Source organism: Gopherus flavomarginatus, chromosome 14, assembly GCF_025201925.1.
Source record: "Gopherus flavomarginatus isolate rGopFla2 chromosome 14, rGopFla2.mat.asm, whole genome shotgun sequence".
Taxonomy (NCBI): Eukaryota; Metazoa; Chordata; order Testudines; family Testudinidae; genus Gopherus; species Gopherus flavomarginatus.
The window spans coordinates 42,514,977-42,534,725 of NC_066630.1; the positions used below are offsets into that span (position 1 = coordinate 42,514,977).

Sequence of the window (19,749 nt, forward strand, 5' to 3'; positions counted from 1 at the left end):
GCGGGGTAAGCAGCCCGCTACAGGAAGGCCAAGAAGTAGATTCTTCCTAGGAGGAAATTAGATTGAAGAGATGGATTATTAGAGATGATGTTGCAACCGGAATTTTTTTAATCACTTTAGGATGTATGCAGTGTAAACTCAAAAATGACAAAGGCAAACACTTCTGGTACAACCAACTGAATATGCCTCTATAATGCCCATGATAGAGATATATCAAGAAATAGCGCCTATTCCCGCACATGAACTGTCTGTCCCTTCGTCAGTGTGATGTGGTTCTTTAGTAATCACCCCATCAAAGAAGGGATTTGTAACCCATAGGATTACTTTCCTAGCTGTTATATATTACTGATCCACCCAAACGTATCAAATAATGTTTCTCTTTCGGAATTAATCCATTTCATATATGATTCTTATATTTTATCAGTATTAATTCCTATGAAATTAGGGTATGTTGAGGCACATGATATGTGTTTCCTAATAATTATATATAAAATAAGTTTTGCTAAAATACAAGAAGCCTACTGGCCTGTATCCAGCAAGATCAGCTATATAGCTAAAAGTATGATCAGTTAAGAGTAAGTCAGCACAAAAGCTAGCAACCTTTAGTAAAGATAGAAATGGTCCCTGAATTTTGGGGAACCAAAGGGAGGAACTACACACAACCCTGAATAGGTTTATCTGGCATCTGCAACCGGTTGGTAACCACAGGGTACGCCACAACCTGGAAATCGCCAAGAGAGCCTAGGCTGGCAGCTTTTGGAGTGAGATAATCCTTATTAATATGTGGAGAGTAAGAGTCATAATCCACTAACCTATAGGAGAAGAGTACCCATACATTTCTTAGGGTACGGAAATAAGATTTGGGTCTAGTAGGTTGGGCCTGAATTGCGTGATAGTTTATAGGCTCCTGACACTATGTAAGGATATCTTAGGGAGCTTTTTTTTGTTTTCTTTGTTCTTCTATCTTCTATCGACTATCCTCTATCTACCTAACATTCCACCGTCCATCACGTTATCAGCTGAGCTTGTGCAGTACAGTAGAACCACTCAACATTCCTAACCATTGGAGAAGCCAGAACCATGGTGTTATCGGGCATGCCAGGAGTGAGGCTAGTCCTTCACCTCCTATTACCAGGTCCTCAAGGAAGAGTGTGAGTATGTTAGCTTAAGGTATTTATAATAGGAATGTGACCACCAGGAGCTCTGGAATTCCTTTACTGTTTTGCAGTCATAAGTTTCATAGCATTTATTATTCCTGTGTTACTTTCAGTAAAGCTTTTATCAATTTGGTATTGTCCTCAGTGTAAGTGTTTTTGCTGAGCACCCCGAGAGTCCTCCCCCGAAATAGAACTCTCTGAGTTCTTGGATCCTGTAGTCTGAATTGGGCAAGAACCTATAGATCTTCTGGTCGGAGGTGATCAGTGACGAGCCATAACAACTAGCCCATAAAATTCAGGTCAACATCTGTTGGGACTGGGAGAAACCTGATGTGGTGTGATTGTGACAAAAGGTTATTTAAACCTAAAATGTTCCGTTTGTCTGGGTGGCAAGGTAGGCTGGAGTCTAAGGGGACTGTCGGTGACTCCATGGTAAGACTGGTAGAGTGATCCCAGAGTGCATATTTGTTACTAGCTTGGTGAAATCACCAATTTGAGATGTCTGCCTTTTTTTCTGACAGCGTGACCTGAGATTGGCACTCACAACTGTGAGCCACTCCAGGCAGCGTGACACCATCTATACAACTGTCAAATACGGGGGAAAGGGGTTCTTTCTAAAAACTCTCTCCAGCCAAAGGGAAAGAGAACAAGGAATGTTGTTAAAATAAAAGCTGATCTTAATATTTTGCAATTCAAATGCTAGAACTGTTTTTTCCTCCTTTTCTGTCTCTGATAAGGGTTTTAAAGGATTTTTAATGGTGTTTGTCATGGTATTACGCTGGCTAAGGTCTCTAGATACCAAACACTGAACCTTATTTACAACTGTTTAATGTTGAACATAACAGGGTCATGTTAACGCCTTTGACTCTTTGGGCCTACATGTTCCATCATAATTAATACAACAGTCCTCTTACAGGCAATACTCACCTTCTTGCAGGCACTGAGTCTGGACATAAGACAAAGGAACAGAGCATTCAGCTGGGAAAACATGACAACAAGAAATCAACCGTGTCCTTAGGTGAATTGTAAGTAAAATACCGACCTCCCCAGTATCTTGGTCAGTAGACTTTAGTCTCAGTTTCCTCACCAGCTTGCGTTAATGGCCAGTGGACAAATATCCCCTTTGTCCCATCTATACCCCACTCATGGTTTGTTATTAGTAGTTAGTGAAATTCCCAAGCATGGGCGCGCACTCAGGCATGTCTGTCTCCAGTCCCTCAGGGGAGGCGCTACCTTGGACTGTGGAAGAGATGCCTTTCGAATAATGCTACCTTGCCTCTTGCCACAGTGTTCCATGTACTACAGCTCTAGCAGGGCTGGGTACAGGCACCTGGCCACTTGTCATTGCCTCCACAACCGCAGATCTGCGTCCTTACCAGAGTTCACCCTTCCCAGTTCACACAGTCTTATCGTCACTTTGTAGAGAAAATTAAACATCGCACAGATTTCTAGAGCAAAATCCTTATTTTCAAGCACATGCCATTCCCCTACCCAGTTTCTCCCTGTTTTGTTTCCAACACCACTGCCCAGCTGTGGAAAATAGATCATGGTTGTGGTGACTCCTTACTCAGAATGTGCTGAGTACAGTTGTTCTGCCCTTTCACACAATAAGGAGACCAACACTTCAAAGACCCTGCTCCCAAATCTTCAATTACTAGTAACCAAAACAACCAAACTGTTCACCCTGAGACCCTTACTGAATGGGGGAGGCAACCTAGTGACAGATGGTGTGGGAAAAGCTAATGTACTCAATGCTTTTTTTGCCTCTGTCCTCACAAACAAGGTCAGCTCCCAGACTACTGCAGTGGGCAGCACAGCATGGGGAGAAGGTGAGCAGTCCTCAGTGTTGAAAGAACAGGTTAAGAACTATTTAGAAAAGTTGGCCGTGCACAAGTCCATGGGTCCAGATATAATGCATCCAAGTGTGCTGAGAGAGTTGGCTGACGTGATTGCAGAGCCATTGGGCACTATCTTTGAAAATGTGTGGCAATCGAGGGAGGTCCTGGATGATTGGAAAAAGGTGTGACCTTGTTGCCCAGAAGGCCAACAGCATATTGGGGTATATTAGTAGGAGCATTGCCTGCAGATAGAGGGAAGTGATTATTCCCCTCTATTTGACACTGGTGAGGCCACACCTGGAGTACTGTGTCCAGGTTTGGTCCCCTCACTACAGAAGGGATGTGGACAAATTGGCGAGCGTCCAGCGGAGGGCAAGGAAAATAGTTAGGGGGATGAGGCACATGACTTATGAGGAGAGGCTGAGGAAACTGGGCTTCTTTAGTCTGCAGAAGAGAAGAGTGAGGGGGGTTTGATAGCAGCCTTCAACTACCCGAAGGGGAGTTCCAGAGAGGATGGAGTTCGGCTGTTCTCAGTGGTGACAGATGACAGAACAAGGAGTAATGGTCTCAAATTGCAGTGGGGGAGGTTTAGGTTGGATATAAGGAAACACTATTTCACTAGGAGGGTGGTGAATCACTGGAATGGGTTATCTAGGGAGGTGGTGGAATCTCCATCCACAGAGGATTTTAAGGCCTGGCTTGATAAAGCCCTGGCTGGGATGATTTAGTTGGGGTTGGTCCTGCTTTGAGCAGGGGGTGGGACTAGACACCTCCTGAGGTCCCTTCCAACCCTGATATTCTAGGATTCTATGATGGGTAACAAATACACAAATAAGATCTGTCTCATTCCATTAGATGGCAGCAGAGAGCTCATTCCCAAGCCCTAGCTTTGTAAAACCCAGGTGCATGGGACGTGGAGGCCAGAACTAGCCCAGCTCTCGCTGAGCACAGGCCCTGACAGCTGGGGCACAGGCAGGCGAGGACCATGGCTGGCTTTAATGTCCGCAGCGTTCTGGTGACTGGGGCCAATCGGGGAATCGGCCTGGAGCTCGTCAAGCAGTTACTGGAGAAATCAAACCCACCCGAGTGGGTCTTTGCGACCTGCCGGGACCCGGAGGGAGAGCGAGCGCAGGTGAGAACGGGGCGAGGTGAGATGGAGTTAGCTGTACATGGCGGGGGGGGGGGGGGGCGGAATCTGAAGAAGCCTTCAGCTCCGAGAGCAATGTGCCGGAGGAGGAGGCGACTGCAGACACGGCTCCAGGCTGAGGGTTGTAGCTACACCCGAGCTAGCTTTAAGAGAGGTAGCTCGAGTCCCGGAGCAGTGAGGATGCAGTAGCACAGGCTAGTCCTTGAGTAATTCCCCAGGGGCTCCTGGCCGGCTTGTACAGCTTCTACAGGTTGTGATTGCAGTGGAAACATACCCAGTACTGCCAGCCTCAGGAGAGACAGAATCATGCGTCCGACCCCCAAAATCATGATACTTTTTAGAAAATCAGTTTTTTAGTCTGTCCTGTGACTTTGTAACTCCCCTCTATCCTTCTGTCAATGTGTGCGTGGATCATTTCAGGTGGAAATGTCAATCTTTAATGTGCACAAAATGCACGGCATTCCCTGGCTGCTCCAATGGCAACTCCACTCCCCGTCTTCAGTCTCCTTCCCCCTCACACAGGGGAACGGCCATCCATTTCCTATGGCTGTCCAACCCAGCAGCAGCACTTCTCTGCTCAGCCTCCACGGCACCACTTCCCTGACTCCCCCCTCCCTTGTCAGCCACTGCCCTAGACCCTCTGTCTGCTCTAGGGCCATGCTTATGTAACCCTTCTGCCCTCTGAGTTGGCAGCAACAAGGGCCGGGTTCAGTATCCAGGGGTTCTGTTTCAATAACAAAATGCATAACCGACTCGAGCCCCCACCCAGAGACCTGGGACACTTACATACCACACCCCCCTGGGCGCCTCTGTCACGGAGACCCCGGGCGATGCTCTGGAACTGCTCCCCACCAAGCCAGTCAGGACTTTGGGGAGCCTCCTCTCCCTTGGAGCAGACTTGTTCAGGGCAAGAAGCTCCCATGGCTTCACCTCCTGGGTCTCTCCTTGGAGCATTCAGCAACCTCTGCCCCTCCTTGCGCTTCCCATGGCGAGCCTGCCCCAGCGAGGTTCTGGGGAAGCCACAGGGTCCTGCACCCCCACTTCGCAGTCAGACGTGACTCTCAGCCAGCCAGTAAAACAGAGGTTTATTCGATGACAGGAACAGGGTCTAAAACAGAGCTTGTAGGTACAGAGAACCGGACCCCTCGGCTGGGTCCATTCTGGGGGGCAGTGAGCCAGACCCCCAGGTCTGCCCTCCACCCTTGACCCCAGCCAGCTCCAGACTAACAACCCCCCTTAGCCCCTCCTCTCTGCTCAGCCCCTTTCCCGGACCAGGAGGTCACCTGATCCCTATGTCTCCAACACCTTCAGCTGGCACCTTTGCAGGGGAGGGGCCCAGGCCATCAGTTGCTAGGAGACAGAGTGTCAGGCATTTAGGTGCACTGGCCCTTTGCTCTGCCAGATACTTAAGAACTGCCATGGGGACACTGAGGCACCAACACAGTATTCAGAGCAAACATATAGAACTTTCCCAGTTCGTTACATCTCTCCCCCCTTCGAGACCGAACTGAGCGAGGTCACTCCAGCCAGTGACCTGGAGAAGTTCGAACCCACCAAGGTTCCTATGGATGCCCCAGCATCTCTCCCATTCCTCGGTGTGAGTTACACCAGGACTGTCCAGTCTCACGCCTTCCCTTAGGTCAGGTGTGCTTGATGGCACTTGCATGCCGCATGTGGGAAGGTTTATGCAGCCCACACCCTTTGCCACCCCAGTACCCCTGGGGTTCAAGCTGGGATTGGGTCTTTCCCCAGCCCTCTGGGCTGCAATTCGGGCTGTCTTGGTTAAGAGCCCCCATCTTGGCCTTGGCCAGCTCTGGGCTTTGGCACCCACTTCCCACTTTGTGGCCCAGACACAACACCTCTGCCGTCCCCACCTTACACTTTCCAGCTTTTACCGTCAGTCCCACCTCCTTGAGGCAGCCCAGCCCCCTCTTCACCTGGGACACCTGTTCCTCCCAGGTCTGGCTAAAGATGCACATGTTATCAGTGTCTGCCAGGGCCACGTTCTCCATCGCCCTCTGCTTGTCTAGAATCTCCCCAGGCCTAGACATGGGGTCGGCATCGGACACTGTGATGGCTTTAAGCTTCTGATAGCCCCCACAAAACCAGATCATCCTGTCTCGCTTGGGGATCAGCCCCACGGGTGAGGCCCATGGGCTGTAAAATGGCTGGATCCCATCTAAAGCCAGCATGTCCTTGACCTCTCTCTCCAGGTTCTGGCTGCTTTCCCAGTGACTCTGAATGGGGAACACCTGATGGGGAGATTGGCTCCCACCTCAGGGAAGAGATCCCCCAGGGGGTTTTCCCCCTTCTCCATCCAATCCTCCCCCTTCAGGTCCAGGGGTCCCCTCACTCTCCTCCCATCCAGCAGCTCGAATGGGAAGAACCTTGTGGATTCCTGGGGCACCACCAGCTGCCTCCCGATTCCCCCCAGTTCTACTTCCCCTTGAGGAGCCCATTCCCGGTACAGGAACCCCTCCTCTTGCAGGACTCTGTCCCTGCAGCCTTCCCCAAGGGGGTTTGCAGCGCTGTAGCCAGCAAGTTCCCTCAACTTCTTCAAGGAGGGATCCTTCTGCAGCTCGGTCTGGGATTCAGCTGCTGGGGCAGGGAGTGGGACCTGCTCTCTCTCGCTGGCTGGGCCTGGGGTCACAGCCCCACTGAGCCTTGTCCTTGGTAGCTCCCTCCCTGCTGTGTAATCACTTCCCAGCAGCACATCTGGACCAGGCAAACCTGTTTGGCAGCTGACCTGCCCTGCCTGGGTGTCCCCGCACTCAGCTGGGGTCTCAGCTCCCACCGTGCTCAGCGCTGCCCTTGCTGTCCCAGTGGGGCCAGGCAGCGAGCTCTCTGCTCTGGTCACAGCATCAGAGCCAGTGTGAGCCCCCTCTCCGGTGTGCAGGGGGCGGGGAGCATCTCTCCCTCCCACTCATCCCCAGGGGGCTGGTTATAGGTAGGCAGGTATCCTGAGCCCAGCAGCCCCTCCCCCTTGCCAGCCAGGTTATTTGCATTTTCACTGACCATTTCCATCCTAGCCAATTGGTTCCCTGGATTTGAATTCAAACCCTCGGCCGTTACAGGAGCTGGGCCTGGATCCTGTCCCAAGGGGAGACAGTCACCCCCCAACAGGGCCTCCCAGCCGATATCCTGGAGAACCCCAACTACCAGCCAGCCCGACCCCTCCTGGGTCTGCACAGGGACCTGGGCCATAGGCAGGGCGAGGGGCTTCACCCCACGGAACTTCACCCAGGTCCCACAGTCCCTCAGCATCTGGGGCTGCACCACCACAGTTCTCTCTGTCCCAGGGTCTCGCCCCCGCAGGCGTGTTTCCCCACTGACCCCTGGGCAGCCCCCTATGTCTCTCTGCTCCACCATCACCAATCCACACTGCTGTCGCTTCTCATGCAGCTTTTCCTCGGACTCTGCTCCCATCCCATCCGTCTCCAATCTCCTGATAGGGAGCCTAATCGTGAAGACCCTCGTCTGATTGGGGACCAGACTCCCGGGGATGCCTGGCTGATGCTCCAGCTGCTCTCAGATCCTCTTGTAGCCCCATCTGGGCTAGGAATCTGCTCCTCAGAGCGGTCCTCCTCCTTCAACTGCACGATTAACTGTGCCTTGGTGAATTTCCCCACGCGTAACCCTCTCTTTGTGCACAGGATCACAATGTCCTTCTTAAGGAGATGGTGATAGACCATCACTTCACCGTTCCCAAGTGGCTCTGGACTCACAGGCCTGTGTGCTCTTGGCTCCCCCATGGTTTCCAGGAAGAACCCCTGGTGTGCCAGCCCTTCTCGTGATCACCGCCTCTTTGCCAGGGTTGAGCTGCAGACTCCTCCGCCCCTGGGACTGCTCCTGCAATCCCCAGGGGAACCCTGCTACTGCAAAAATCCTTCTCTCTCCCAGGGTCGAGTGGTAAGCTCCTCTGCCCCTGAGACTGCTCGCTGCAGTCCTCAGGGGGACCCCGTTACTCCAACAGTCCTTCTCGCTGGTCACACACTCCCAGAGGTTAACTGCCCCCTGAAACTGTCCCTCTCTGAGCCTTCAGCACGCCTGGTCCTCATTATCCCTCCTTTGTTTTACTGCTCCCCAGTCACTTACTGCAAGCAGCGCCATTCACGGGGTGCAGTACGTCCCGCCGCTGCCACCAGTTGTCACGGAGTCCCCGGGCGATGCTCTGGAACTGCTCCCCACCAAGCCAGTCAGGATTTTGGGGAGCCTCCTCTCCCTTGGAGCAGACTTGTTCAGGGCAAGAAGCTCACACGGCTTCACCTCCTGGGTCTCTCCTTGGAGCATTCAGCATCCTCTGCCCCTCTGTGCGCTTCCCACAGCAAGTCCACCCCAGCGGGGTCCTGGGGAAGCCACCCGGTCCTGCACCCCCACTTTGCAGTCAGACGTGACTCTCAGCCAGCCAGTAAAACAGAGGTTTATTCGATGACAGGAATTGGGTCTAAAACAGAGCTTGTAGGTACAGCGAACCGGACCCCTCGGCCGGGTCCATTCTGGGGGGCAGTGAGCCAGACCCCCAGGTCTTCCCTCCACCCTTGACCCCAGCCAGCTCCAGACTAACAACCCCTCCCAGCCCCTCCTCTCTCCTCAGCCCCTTTCCCGGGCCAGGAGGTCACCTGATCTCTTTGTCTCCAACACCTTCAGCTGGCACCTTTGCAGGGGAGGGGCCCAGGCCATCAGTTGCTAGGAGACAGAGTGCCAGGCATTTAGGTGCACTGGCCCTTTGCTCTGCCAGATACTTAAGAACTGCCATGGGGACACTGAGGCACCAACACAGTATTCAGAGAAAACATTAAGAACTTTCCCAGTTCGTCACAGCCTCTAGGAGGCAATACTTCCCCTCTCGCAAGCACGGAGTCTGAGTGTAGCAAAATCCTTTTAATGGAGGAAGGAAACAATGCGGCATCCCATTGGAGAAACACCACAAACAGGATTATAACACAAACCATAAACAAAAACCCACCTCCAAGTACATTTGGCAATGTCCTTTTCCCTTTAGGGTCTTAAGCCCAATCACCCCAAAGTCCAACAACCCGAAAGTCTCTGGTCAGTGCCACCCCAGAATTCAAGAGTTTATCTGCAGAGTTTTACCTCCCCAGCCTGGGTGGAAATCGGGGGGGGAGTCCACACAGGGTGTTAAGGGGCACCTCACGTGGGCCAGGGCCAACTGCTCCACCTCTCCGTGGAGTTCTGCTGCAGCCTTCACCATGACCAGCTCCACTACACCAGCTGTGCCGCTCCTCCAGCTGTCTGTGCAAACCACTTCACTCTGCTCACTGCTCCATGGGCTGCTCCAACATGCTGCAAACTGCTCTGCTCTGCAAGCTGCTTAATGATAGGTCTTCAGGCTCCTCCACTAGTTAACACAGCACTCAGTGATTTCAGCTCTTAGTAGGGGAGCCCTGGTACTGGTGCACCATTGGCCCAACCTGAATTCAGCTCAGCAGTCTCTAGATGGACTCCTGTTGGAACCAAAATTAGCTCTACTCTTTTACAGTGGAGAGAGGAGGATGTGCAATTGGTGTTGCAGGCCCTCAAAAGGGGCCCATACCAGCACACACACCAACCCCCAACCTCTCTCCATTCACTGGGTTTTGGAACCCATGTCCCTTGTCTAGCAAGTGTCACTTAATTGATATTGAGACATCTCTGACGTAAAGCAGTCTTCTAGTTCCTCATTCACATAATCAGGTGGCAACACTTTATTTATCCTGCCCCAATAACAAAGAAATTGGGGATCCCAGAGCTGTCAGAATAACCATCCCAGGCTGCCTTGGGCTATGCTGGGTGTGCCCACACAAATATCTGAGACTTCACAATTCCTGAAATTCTTCCCACACTTCCCATAATTCACCACCAGATGTCAGGGTAGAGCTCATCCTGACTCTGCTTACACTTACATAGAGGCAGGGCTGCTCTATGTCCTCAGCCCCGAGGCTCTTGCACTGAGCTCTGCCCACATGCCCACCCTGGGAAACTGCAGAACCAGAGTTCCTTCTTGTGTCATCGCCAAAACCCTCACTCACAACCAGTTCACGAGAGCTGGCAACACTGCCACACTCCCTTCCCCTGGCTCCTGAACGAGGACTCCTCTTCCCCACAACTGCCCCATCTTAGGGGAGCTGCCCCCAGCGCCATCCCTGTCTTCTGAATCACTCAGCCTCACACCTGCCCCCCATCCCCATATAATTCCTAAACCTGCTTCCTGCCCCCCAGTGCCCTGCTCCTCTCCAGGGTCCTCATTCACAATGTCCCAGCTGCTCCTTGCAGTCGCTGTGCCTTGACCAGCCCCCGGCGTCACAGACTCCCAGAGCGCACGCAGGGAGAGGGCAGAGAGCACAGGTGTGTTACTGACAGGGAAGTGGTTTGTGTCCCTGACTTGATCGCACTGAGTTAGATGATGGTGTTTTAAATGCTCAGGAGACAGACAGACGCCTCCTACCAACCCGGAAAGCCAGAGCTGAGTGCTGCACGTGGGGGCTTTGCAGAGTCAACACAATAAGATACTGACTTGGCCCCAGGTAGCAGCAGGGAGCTGGACTCAGCCCAGCCTGGCCATCCCCAGGGGTGGCGGCTCCCTCAATAATCATTGACTTTATTCTTTTCCAGCAATTGAAGAACTTGGTGTCCAGGCATCCAAACCTGGTGATCGTTGCGCTAGGTGGGTGCCCTGCTCTGGACCCAGAGTTGAGGTTCCCTTCCCTGGATTATGTTGTTCCCCATTCCCTGTCCTCCTCCATAGCCCCATTCCCTGCCCTTCAGATCTCAGTGGGGAGAACAAGACCAGAGTCAATAATCACTCAGAGCCCACTGACTCCTTAGCCAGACCCAGAGAAGGTAGGTGTGAGTGGGGAGCCCTACAGAGGTCGGATAGACCTGGGTGGGCTGGGAAAGCCTCAGGGCCACCACGTGCCAGGTCTCTCATGTGACAATCACACCTGGGCAGCTCTGTCATGCAGTCCCACCTCTGGGATGGAGCTTCACACATCCAGCTGATCAGTTCTCTCACCTACAATGCATTCAAAAATAGTTTTAGATCATTCCAGTTCTTTGTCTAATGTAGATCAACTACACACATCTGAAGTATTCACTAATTACAATAAATTGAGGTTTTTTAAAATCTCCTACTAAGATTGTCCAAATAACTAATTATTATTATTTATTATCATTGTCCTTTCCTATTGTTGCCCCAGTACAACTCCACTTCTCTTGACCCAGCAGCAACTTTCCCCCCCCTCGACTTCCACCGCCTCTCCTACCTCTCATTCCGGCTGGAAGAAGTCCCTTGGTGCCTGGGAGTGGGGTGTGCTATGGTGTGACATGAGGGAGGAGGAATCATGCATCTGAACCCCCTGCTCTGTCTCTGTAGAAGCTACAGACCCAGCCAGCATCAAGGCGGCAGCAACTAGAGTTGAGGAGCATCTGAAAGGCTCGGGGCTCAATCTGTTGATAAACAACGCTGCGGTGTTAAAGCTGAGCACACTAGAGTCTGAGACACCGGAGGACATGTCCCTGGTGTACACAACCAACGTGACGGGGCCCCTGCTGGTGAGCCAGGTAAGGGCCCTGACAGAAGGCAGGTCACCAGCTGCACTGGGGTTACAGGATCTGGTTACGGATCAATGAGCCAATCCGGGCAATGAGCCACCTGAGAAATGGGCCCAGAGTCCCAGATCCACAAGCGGCCTAGGTGCTGTGACGCTCCCGAGAGAGCCAGGTGAAGAGCGATGCGATGCACAGACCCAGGCATGTTATAAGAACGGCCACACTGGGCCCCCCCCAGGAGCCTGTCTCACTCAGGGGCCCAGGGAACTTTTCCAGCAGAAATTCAGGCTCCCGCGGGATGAGGTGGTGATGGTTTCCAGTGTATCCTTTCTCTGTGACAAATAGTCCCCAGTGGAATCGTTAGCCAGCATGATGGAAAGGGGGTTTTCGGGGGAAGGGGCCCTCCTGTGCAAACTGCATCTCTTGCTGGTTAGCTTCAGTCTCAGGCATAGGCAGCGAGTTCCATACCCATGTGGTGCCCGGGCCCCAGCAATATTCAGAGCCAGGGGCCCAGCTCCAGCAATATGTGGGGCCGGGTGTCCCCCCACACCTGTGGCCCCCCCATGTCTCCCCCGACTGTCTCATGGCCCCGACTTGCTGCCCCCGACACCCTTTCTGGCCCAGAGCAGAGCATCACTGACTGTCTCTTCCCTGTGCAGCTGCATGTTGCCTCTCTGCAGCAACTGCTGCGGCAGGGTCCTAGCGCCCCCATGTCCACTGCCAGGGCAGACTGACTCTCAGCCTGCCCTTCCCCCTCAGACCCTTCCCCTTTCAGGCAGGACCCTCCACCAGCACAGCCCCCACCCCGCCTGCAATCACCGCTCCTTCCCCATGCAAGGAGGCAGCCTCATCCCTCACCCCCAGTGAGGCTACAGTGACTGTGTGCTCCTGGGGGAGGGCAGGAAAGGGGGGCTCCTCCCTCAGAGCCTGCTGCTGCTGGCAGGGAAAGGGCTGGGGGAGTCCTCTTCTCTGGTCCCTGTCCAGGAGCAGCCTGCCTGCATCCCAAACTCATCCCCAGCTCTGCCCCTCTCCAGAGCCCACACCCCAGCCAGAGCTTTCAACCCCACCGCATCCTCAACTATCTTCCAAACCCTGAGCCCCTCCCACACCCCAAACACCTTATCCTCAGTCTCAGCCAGAGCCCTCATCCCCCACACTCCTCCTCTTACTCTGAGCCCCTCCCAGACCCCAAACCCCTCATCTGCAGCCACGGCCTTCACGCCTGCACCCCATCCCTCTGCACTCCTCTCATCCCCAAACTCCCTCCCAGAGCCTGCACCTCAATCCCCTGCCCCAGCCTAGGGCCTGCACCCCTGACCTCCTCCCTCACCTGAACTGTCTCCCAGAGCCTTTGGCAGGTTGAGAGGGGAGTTTGGAGGGGCGGAGTTTGGGCAGGGGCAGTTTCTGGGTACAGCAAAAATTTCTACAAACATGCCACGCCTGGTCTCATGTTCCTCAGCATCTCTGGTCCCTTCTCCCTCTACCTTTTCCTTCCCAGCAGCAGCCCAGCCTCCCTTAGGTGTGATTCACAGGACAGGCTAACTTTGCTGTGAAGTGAGTGCAGTGTGTGCTGAGCTGCAGCTGTGCGAGGGCACCAGCTGCTTTCTCTATCGCTCCCCAGCAGTGGCAGCTGACTGGGACTGGGGATGGCCAAGGTGAGCCAAGAACCTGTCTCAGCTGCAGGGGCAGGTCTTGGGACTCTGCTCCCGGCCCCTTGGGAGCTCGTCCTCAGTTCCATGGGTGAAAGGCAGGGAAAGAAAGGAACCCGTGTCCGGAGCATAGGGCAGTGTGAGGCAGAGACGCCCAGGCTGTCAGGCTGGAGAGGCCCAGCTGACGGGGCTGTTAGAGTCAGTGTATTAGGCAGGGTTGTGTAGCCGAAGTGGCAGCTGGTCTAGCCGGCCCTTGGCTGGAACGGGGTGAGAGGAGACTCGGCAATGGTGTTCCCCCAGCACTGACTCTCCTTGGCTGTCATAAGGGGTGTAGAGGTATGAAAGCGGGGGTTTATGTCACATTTGGGTCCATGAGGCAGAATGGCCAGGACTGGCTGCTCTGAGGTCCTTGTGCTCTATTCCCTTCCCTTCCAAATCAAACCATTTAACACAAGTTCAGCTTCTCACTTGTGGCCTTTTCCCCAGCCCAGGGTCTGCTGCAGGGACCTGGCTACCCCTATAGGACTCCTGTCCACAGCTCATGTGCCTGGGCCTCCAGCCGACCCTCTGTGCTCTCTTCTCCTTCCCAGCCTGCTCCCAGCAGCACTGCACCGAGCCTGTGTCACACATGAACCGGCTGCTTTCCCCTGCCGGAGCCTGGCCCCTCCCTGCGCTCTCACGCTCACTAAGGCTCCTGTGAGGACCATAGAATCACAGAATATCAGGGTTGGAAGAGATCTCAGGAGGGCATCTAGTCCAACCCTCTGCTCAAAGCAGGACCAACCCCAACTAAATCATGTCCTAGCCAGGGCTTTGTCAAGCCTGATCTTAAAAACCTCTAAGGAAGGAGATTCCACCACCTCCCTAGATAACTCATTCCAGTGCTTCACCACCCTCATTATGAAATAGTTTTTTCTAATATCCAACCAAAACCTCCTCCACTGCAACTTGAGACCATTACTCCTTGTTCTGACATTTGCCACCACTGAGAACAGCTGAGCTCCATTCTTTTTGGAACCCCCCTTCAAGTAGTTGAAGGCTGCTATCAAATCCCCCCTCACTCTTCTCTTCTGCAGACTAAATAAGCCCAGTTCCCTCAGCCTTTTCTCATAAGTCATGTGCCCCAGCCATGCCATCATCCAGATCATTAATGAAGATATTGAACAAAACCAGGCCCGGGACCAACCCCTGGGGCACTCTGCTTGATACTGGCTGCCAACTAGACATGGAGCCATTGATCACTACCCATTGAGCCCGATGATCTAGCCAGCTTTCTATCCACCTTATATTCCATTAATCCAAATCCGTACTTTTTTAACTTGCTGGCAATAATACCGTGGGAGACTGTATCAAAAGCTTTGCTAAAGTCAAGGTACATCATGTCCACCACTTTTCTTATATCCACAGAGCCAGTTATCTCCTCATAGAAGGCAATCATGTAGGTTAGGCATGACCTGCCCTTCGTGAATCCATGTTGTCTGTTCCTGATCACCTTCCTCTCCTCCAAAAGCTTCAAAATGGGTTCCTTGAGGACCTGCTCCTTGATTTTTTCAGGGACTGAGGAGAGACTGTAGTTCCCCAGATTCTCCTTCTTCCCGTTTTTAAAGATGGACACTATATTTGCCATTTTCCAATTCTGCAGGACCTTTCCCCATCACCACGAATTTTCAGAGATAATAGCCAATGGCTCTGCAATCACATCAGCCAACTCCCTTAGCACCCTCGGATGCATTAGACCCGTCCCCAGGGACTTGTGCACGTCCAGCTTTTCTAAACCGTCCTTTACCTGTTCTTTCAACACTGAGGGCTGCTCACCTCCTCCCCATATTGTGCTGCCCAGTGCAGCAGTCTGGGAGCTGACCTCACCTGTGAAGCATTGAGTACTTCAGCTTTTTCCACATCCTCCAGCTTGCCTCCCTCATTCATTAAGGGTCCCACACTTTCCCTGACCTTCTTCTTGTTGCTAACATACCTGTAGAACCCCTTCTTGTTACCCTTCACATCCCTTGCTAGCTGCAACTGCAGTTGTGCTTTGGCCTTCCTGATTACACCCCTGCAGGGGATCTCCAAGCTGTCTGATCTCTGCCCCGCAGCTGCAGCTGATCAGCCAGAGATGGGGCTGGGCCCAGTTCCCCTTAGAGGACCTGTCACCCTCTCACAGGTTCCTTTCTCCTAAGCTGACCCTGTGGGTGCTCTTTTCTTCCCTCCCACCAGGCTCCTTCCCCTCACTCTCCTTTGCCCTGTGCAGGCCCCACTGACGGTGGACACGAGTGCCTGAGGGATCCCCACACTCTCCAAGAAGGAGAATGGGGCCTTTGTGAGCTGGGAAGGGAAAGTTCTTCCCTGGTGAGACGCCCCCTGGCCATGAGACAGGAGCCCTGGGTCAGGCCGTTCCATTGACTGTGCTGTCAGCCGTTCCTGTGTCCTCAATAAACCCACTGTTCTAATGCGACAGCTGTGCCTGGGACCTGCCTGGCCTGGCCTGGGCTCCACAGGCTGGTTTTGTGCCATTTAGCCAGCCTGAAAGCTGGGCAAGCGCTAACCCCCCTATGCCCAGCAGAGCGGAAAGGCTGGACTCCCAACGCTGGGGCTGTGGCGGTGCCAGGACCGTGGCAAGTGAGATCAGGGCAGTTCAGCACCCAGAGAGCAGCAGAGCCAGGTGGTCAGGAAGCTGATTTCAGACTTCCTGCTGAAAGCATCTGCGAGACAAAGCGGGCTGCAGAGAGCCAGCAAATGGCAGGGGAGAGCCCAGAGACGCCTCTAGAGAGCAAACTGAAATGGCAGTTGCTGCAGGGGAACCGGGGCAGCCCTAAGTGTATGGAGACCAGAGCCCGGTACTACAGCAGAGCCAGGGGACTGGAGTGAGAGCGGGAGCTACGGGCAAGGCTGCTCTGGCTCTCTGGAGACCTGCCGATGAAGGAGGGGCTGGCAAGACTGGGTAGAACCATTCTATGTCCAGTGCAGCTCGGCTCCTGCCCGGCAGTCTGTAGGGTTACAGCCGCTCTCTGCCTGGCTACAGCTGGCTGACAAGGACATCGGGCCAATAATCAAGCACCTCTCCCCTGTAACGTCTCTGCCCAGCGCCTCGCCCCTGACACCAGGTAGAGCGTCCATGCCAGGCAGCTCCTGGACCACCCCACCTTGGTGCAGCCCCTCTGGCTTCTGGGCTGGAAATTAGACACTGGCACTGGCAGGTCTCCAGTAACCTGTGTTATTTGTCATGGTTTGAATGATACCTTGGGGCCTCCTTTTCCCAGTAAAGCTTGGTGCCCCCAGGCATCAACCCCACAGCTCCCATTGGTCATGGTTCCTGCCCAATAGGAACTGTGGAGTTAGCACTTGGGCGGGGGCAGTTCATGGAGTCTCCCTGGCTGCCCAGGTGCCTAGGGGTTGCAGGAACCTGGTAGCCACTTCTGGCAGCTGTGCAGAAGCAGGGCAAGTAGGGAGCCCTCCGGGCCCCCGCTGTGCTGCCGACTGGACTTTCCGGTCATCCAGTCTTCATCCCAGTTTCAGCTGCGCACAGCCCTACCTCCCTGAGGGACTGTCTTTCTGCTTCCCAGCACCTCCTCGCATCCCAGTGGGCCTTATTCTCCTCTCCTCCCCTCCAGCAGCCCCTTTCCCAGCATTTGCAGGCGGGGACACATACCTCGAACTCCTGGGTGCCAGCGGTGGGGTGACAGACCGCAGGGTCGCTGCAGAAGCACACGCTGCAGCTAGGCCCAGCCACAGAAAGAGCGTGAGGAGCTGCAGGGTATGGACAGAGACCTATGGCAGTTCTTGCCTCTCCCTGCTACAGGCAGGTGGAGGGTCCATCACACCCCGGTCCACTCTTACCCAGCCAGGCTCCAGCTTCCATCCGGGCCAGAGGGCAGGACCTGAGGGAGAAGAGGACAAGCAGGGGACTGGGTCCGTGGCAAAAAGTGGATGAGCGAGACCTGTCCACTTTCAAAAGTGGGAGGGCCACGGCCCCTTGGCCCTCTCTGTTCCGGTGCCACTGCCTCACAATCCGGGCTCCTTTCTCCTAAGCTGACCCCGGGGTGCTCTTTTCTCCCCATTGCCCAGGCGTTCCTGCCCTTGCTGAAGAAGGCTGCCCAGGGAAGCAACCAGAAAGGGCTAAGCTGTAGCAAGGCGGCCATTGTCAACATGTCCAGCGAGGCTGGCTCCATCCAGAATGTCTTAATCTGGCATGTGGGCCAAGCTATCTCCTATCGCTGCAGCAAGGTACAGGACGTGCTCAGTGTCACTCAGTGCTTTCCCCATGTTCCCCGCCCTCCTGCCCAGCCCTTCTAGCTTCCACTGCTGTGCCAGGTGGGACCAGCTGTTGTTCAGCTGCCTGGAATTCAGGTCAGCTCTGGGATTTCCCCCCAGTGAGGAACCTTCCATCGTGTGTATCCCATCAGGGAAATCCCCATACTGGGAGGCGCATGGGGCTCCTCAGCCTTACGCTAGCCAGTCTCAGCACAGACAGGGGAGGGCCACTATGGAGCTATTAATTATAGCCCTTCCTAGGGGGAAATACACCCAGTTGAGAGACTGTCACTAAGTTTAAATGGAGGGGAGCAGATCCTCTTCTGCCCCTGGTGAACCTTTCGGGGAAAACAAAGGAGAATCGATGCCACATTTACACTTCCCTCTGCCACCCCCTGATCATGCATAACCTAGAGGAGCCTCAGCACTGCTCTAACTTGTACTCAGCTGTCACAGCCCCCTTGAAGCTATGTAGTAGCTGTGGCTGATCGAAGTGCAGCTACATCCCCTTCCCCATGGCCATGCCCCTGAGAGCATCTTGTTGTCCTCATTGAGCATCAGAGACTGCAGCTCACACCAGGGTCCTCACCCGCTTGTCTGTCTCTCCCTTCCCTGCCCTCAGGATCTGGGATCATTTCCTATAGGGCTCATTCCCCTTCCCCACACGCTGCTGTCTTTGCTCATGATGTCTTGCCCACAGGCTGCTCTGAACATGCTCACCAAGTGTCAATCCTTGGGGTATGAAGGAGACGGGATCCTGAGCATCGCTGTCCATCCTGGCTGGGTGCAGACTGACATGGGGATTTCACTCTCCCCCGAGGTACGTGCCTCGCAGGCAGAGGCCGATCATAGCCTCATGTCATGGGCAGATGTTCATCGTAGGGGGAATGGCTACGCCGTAACTTGTCACCCCCTCCACTTTTGACCTGTATGGAAGAAAACTGTCGCAATGAGCCTGTCATCAGATCCCACCTCCCGGGGATTCAGCACTGTGTCCTGGACATTGACCCCCCTACTGCTACTTCCTTGGTTCCTCTGGCTCCTGGCATCGCAAAGCAAACGTCAGCAGAGCTGCTGCCATGGGGAGCTGGGGGAGTTGGGACCTGGTCATCATGGGCACCTGTCTGCAGGTATCTGCATGGGGATTCTGCCCCAGCTCCCCACCCAGCATCAGGGGACAGTGACCTGGGTTGGCCTCTCATGGTTTTGGCTGGTTCCAGGAAGATGCTGGCCTCACCCATGGGCATCTAGCGGCCTGGACCAGCACCAGGCCAGATCTGATAGTTTGGGCCAGATTTTAAGCCCAACTAGACCCGAACCAATCCAAGAATGTCAGGTTGTTTTCAAACCAGATCCGATCTGAACCTGACACTGCCTCTGAACTTGTGTCTATATCACTTCTGCCACCTTGTCCTTGGGGCTCGGCCTGGTGGGGGCTTCCCCTTCGCACGCCCCATGCCAGCCCCCCATCTCCAGCTGCCTCACGCCCGTGGGGTCAGCATGGCAGTGGCTGCATGCCTTGCTCAGGCCAGCCACCACCGCCTCGCTGTGCAATGTGTGCTGCTGGGCGAGAGGGGCTGCCAGTAATCAGCACAATCACTCCACACCATACACAGTGCGGTGAGGTGGTGGTGGCCAGCAGGAGCACAGAAATGCAGCCACCACCTCACCAATCCCACGGTAGAAGAAGATAATGAGAGACCCTAGACCCCAGTCAGAGTGTGTCAGGTTGTTTTCAGACTCCACCTGACCCAAGTCCAACACATGTAGTTGTGACCCGTCAGGTTCCAATCTGGTTGCAAGGCTGTAGATCCCTTCCCCTGGCCCAGCCCTGGAGCTGATCCTGATCTTTCCCCTGGGCACATGGTGTCCTTGGCTGTCCCCAGGGCAAGTTCCTCCCCCTCACTCTCCTTTGCCCGATGCAGGCCCCAGTGACGGTGGATGCAAGTGTCCGAGGGATCCTGAACGTGCTCCCGACACTCTCTCAGATGGACAATGGGGCCTTCGTGAGCTGGGAAGGGAAAGTTCTTCCCTGGTGAGACACCTCCTGGCCACGCGACAGGAGCCCTGGGTCAGGCCGTTCCAGTGACCGCGCCGTCAGCCGTTCCTGTGTCCTCAATAAACCCACTGTTCTAAAGCAACAGCCGTGTCTGAGCCCTGCC

At 54.3% G+C, this 19,749-nt stretch overlaps 1 protein-coding gene across 2 annotated transcripts; it reads left to right on the top strand.

The window, feature by feature from the left end:
• Positions 1-3,909: 3,909 nt before the first annotated feature.
• LOC127034030 (C-factor-like) lies at positions 3,910-19,717 on the top strand. Of its 2 annotated transcripts, XM_050922449.1 has the most exons (6): positions 3,910-4,127; positions 10,755-10,806; positions 11,515-11,702; positions 17,402-17,560; positions 18,288-18,407; positions 19,513-19,717. In XM_050922449.1, the coding sequence occupies exons 1-6, from the start codon at positions 3,981-3,983 to the stop codon at positions 19,624-19,626; spliced, it is 780 nt and encodes a 259-aa protein (XP_050778406.1). In that variant the 5' UTR covers positions 3,910-3,980; the 3' UTR covers positions 19,627-19,717. The 2 variants fall into 2 exon arrangements, with proteins under 2 accessions (XP_050778406.1, XP_050778407.1); XM_050922450.1 differs by lacking the exon at positions 17,402-17,560.
• Positions 19,718-19,749: the final 32 nt, after the last annotated feature.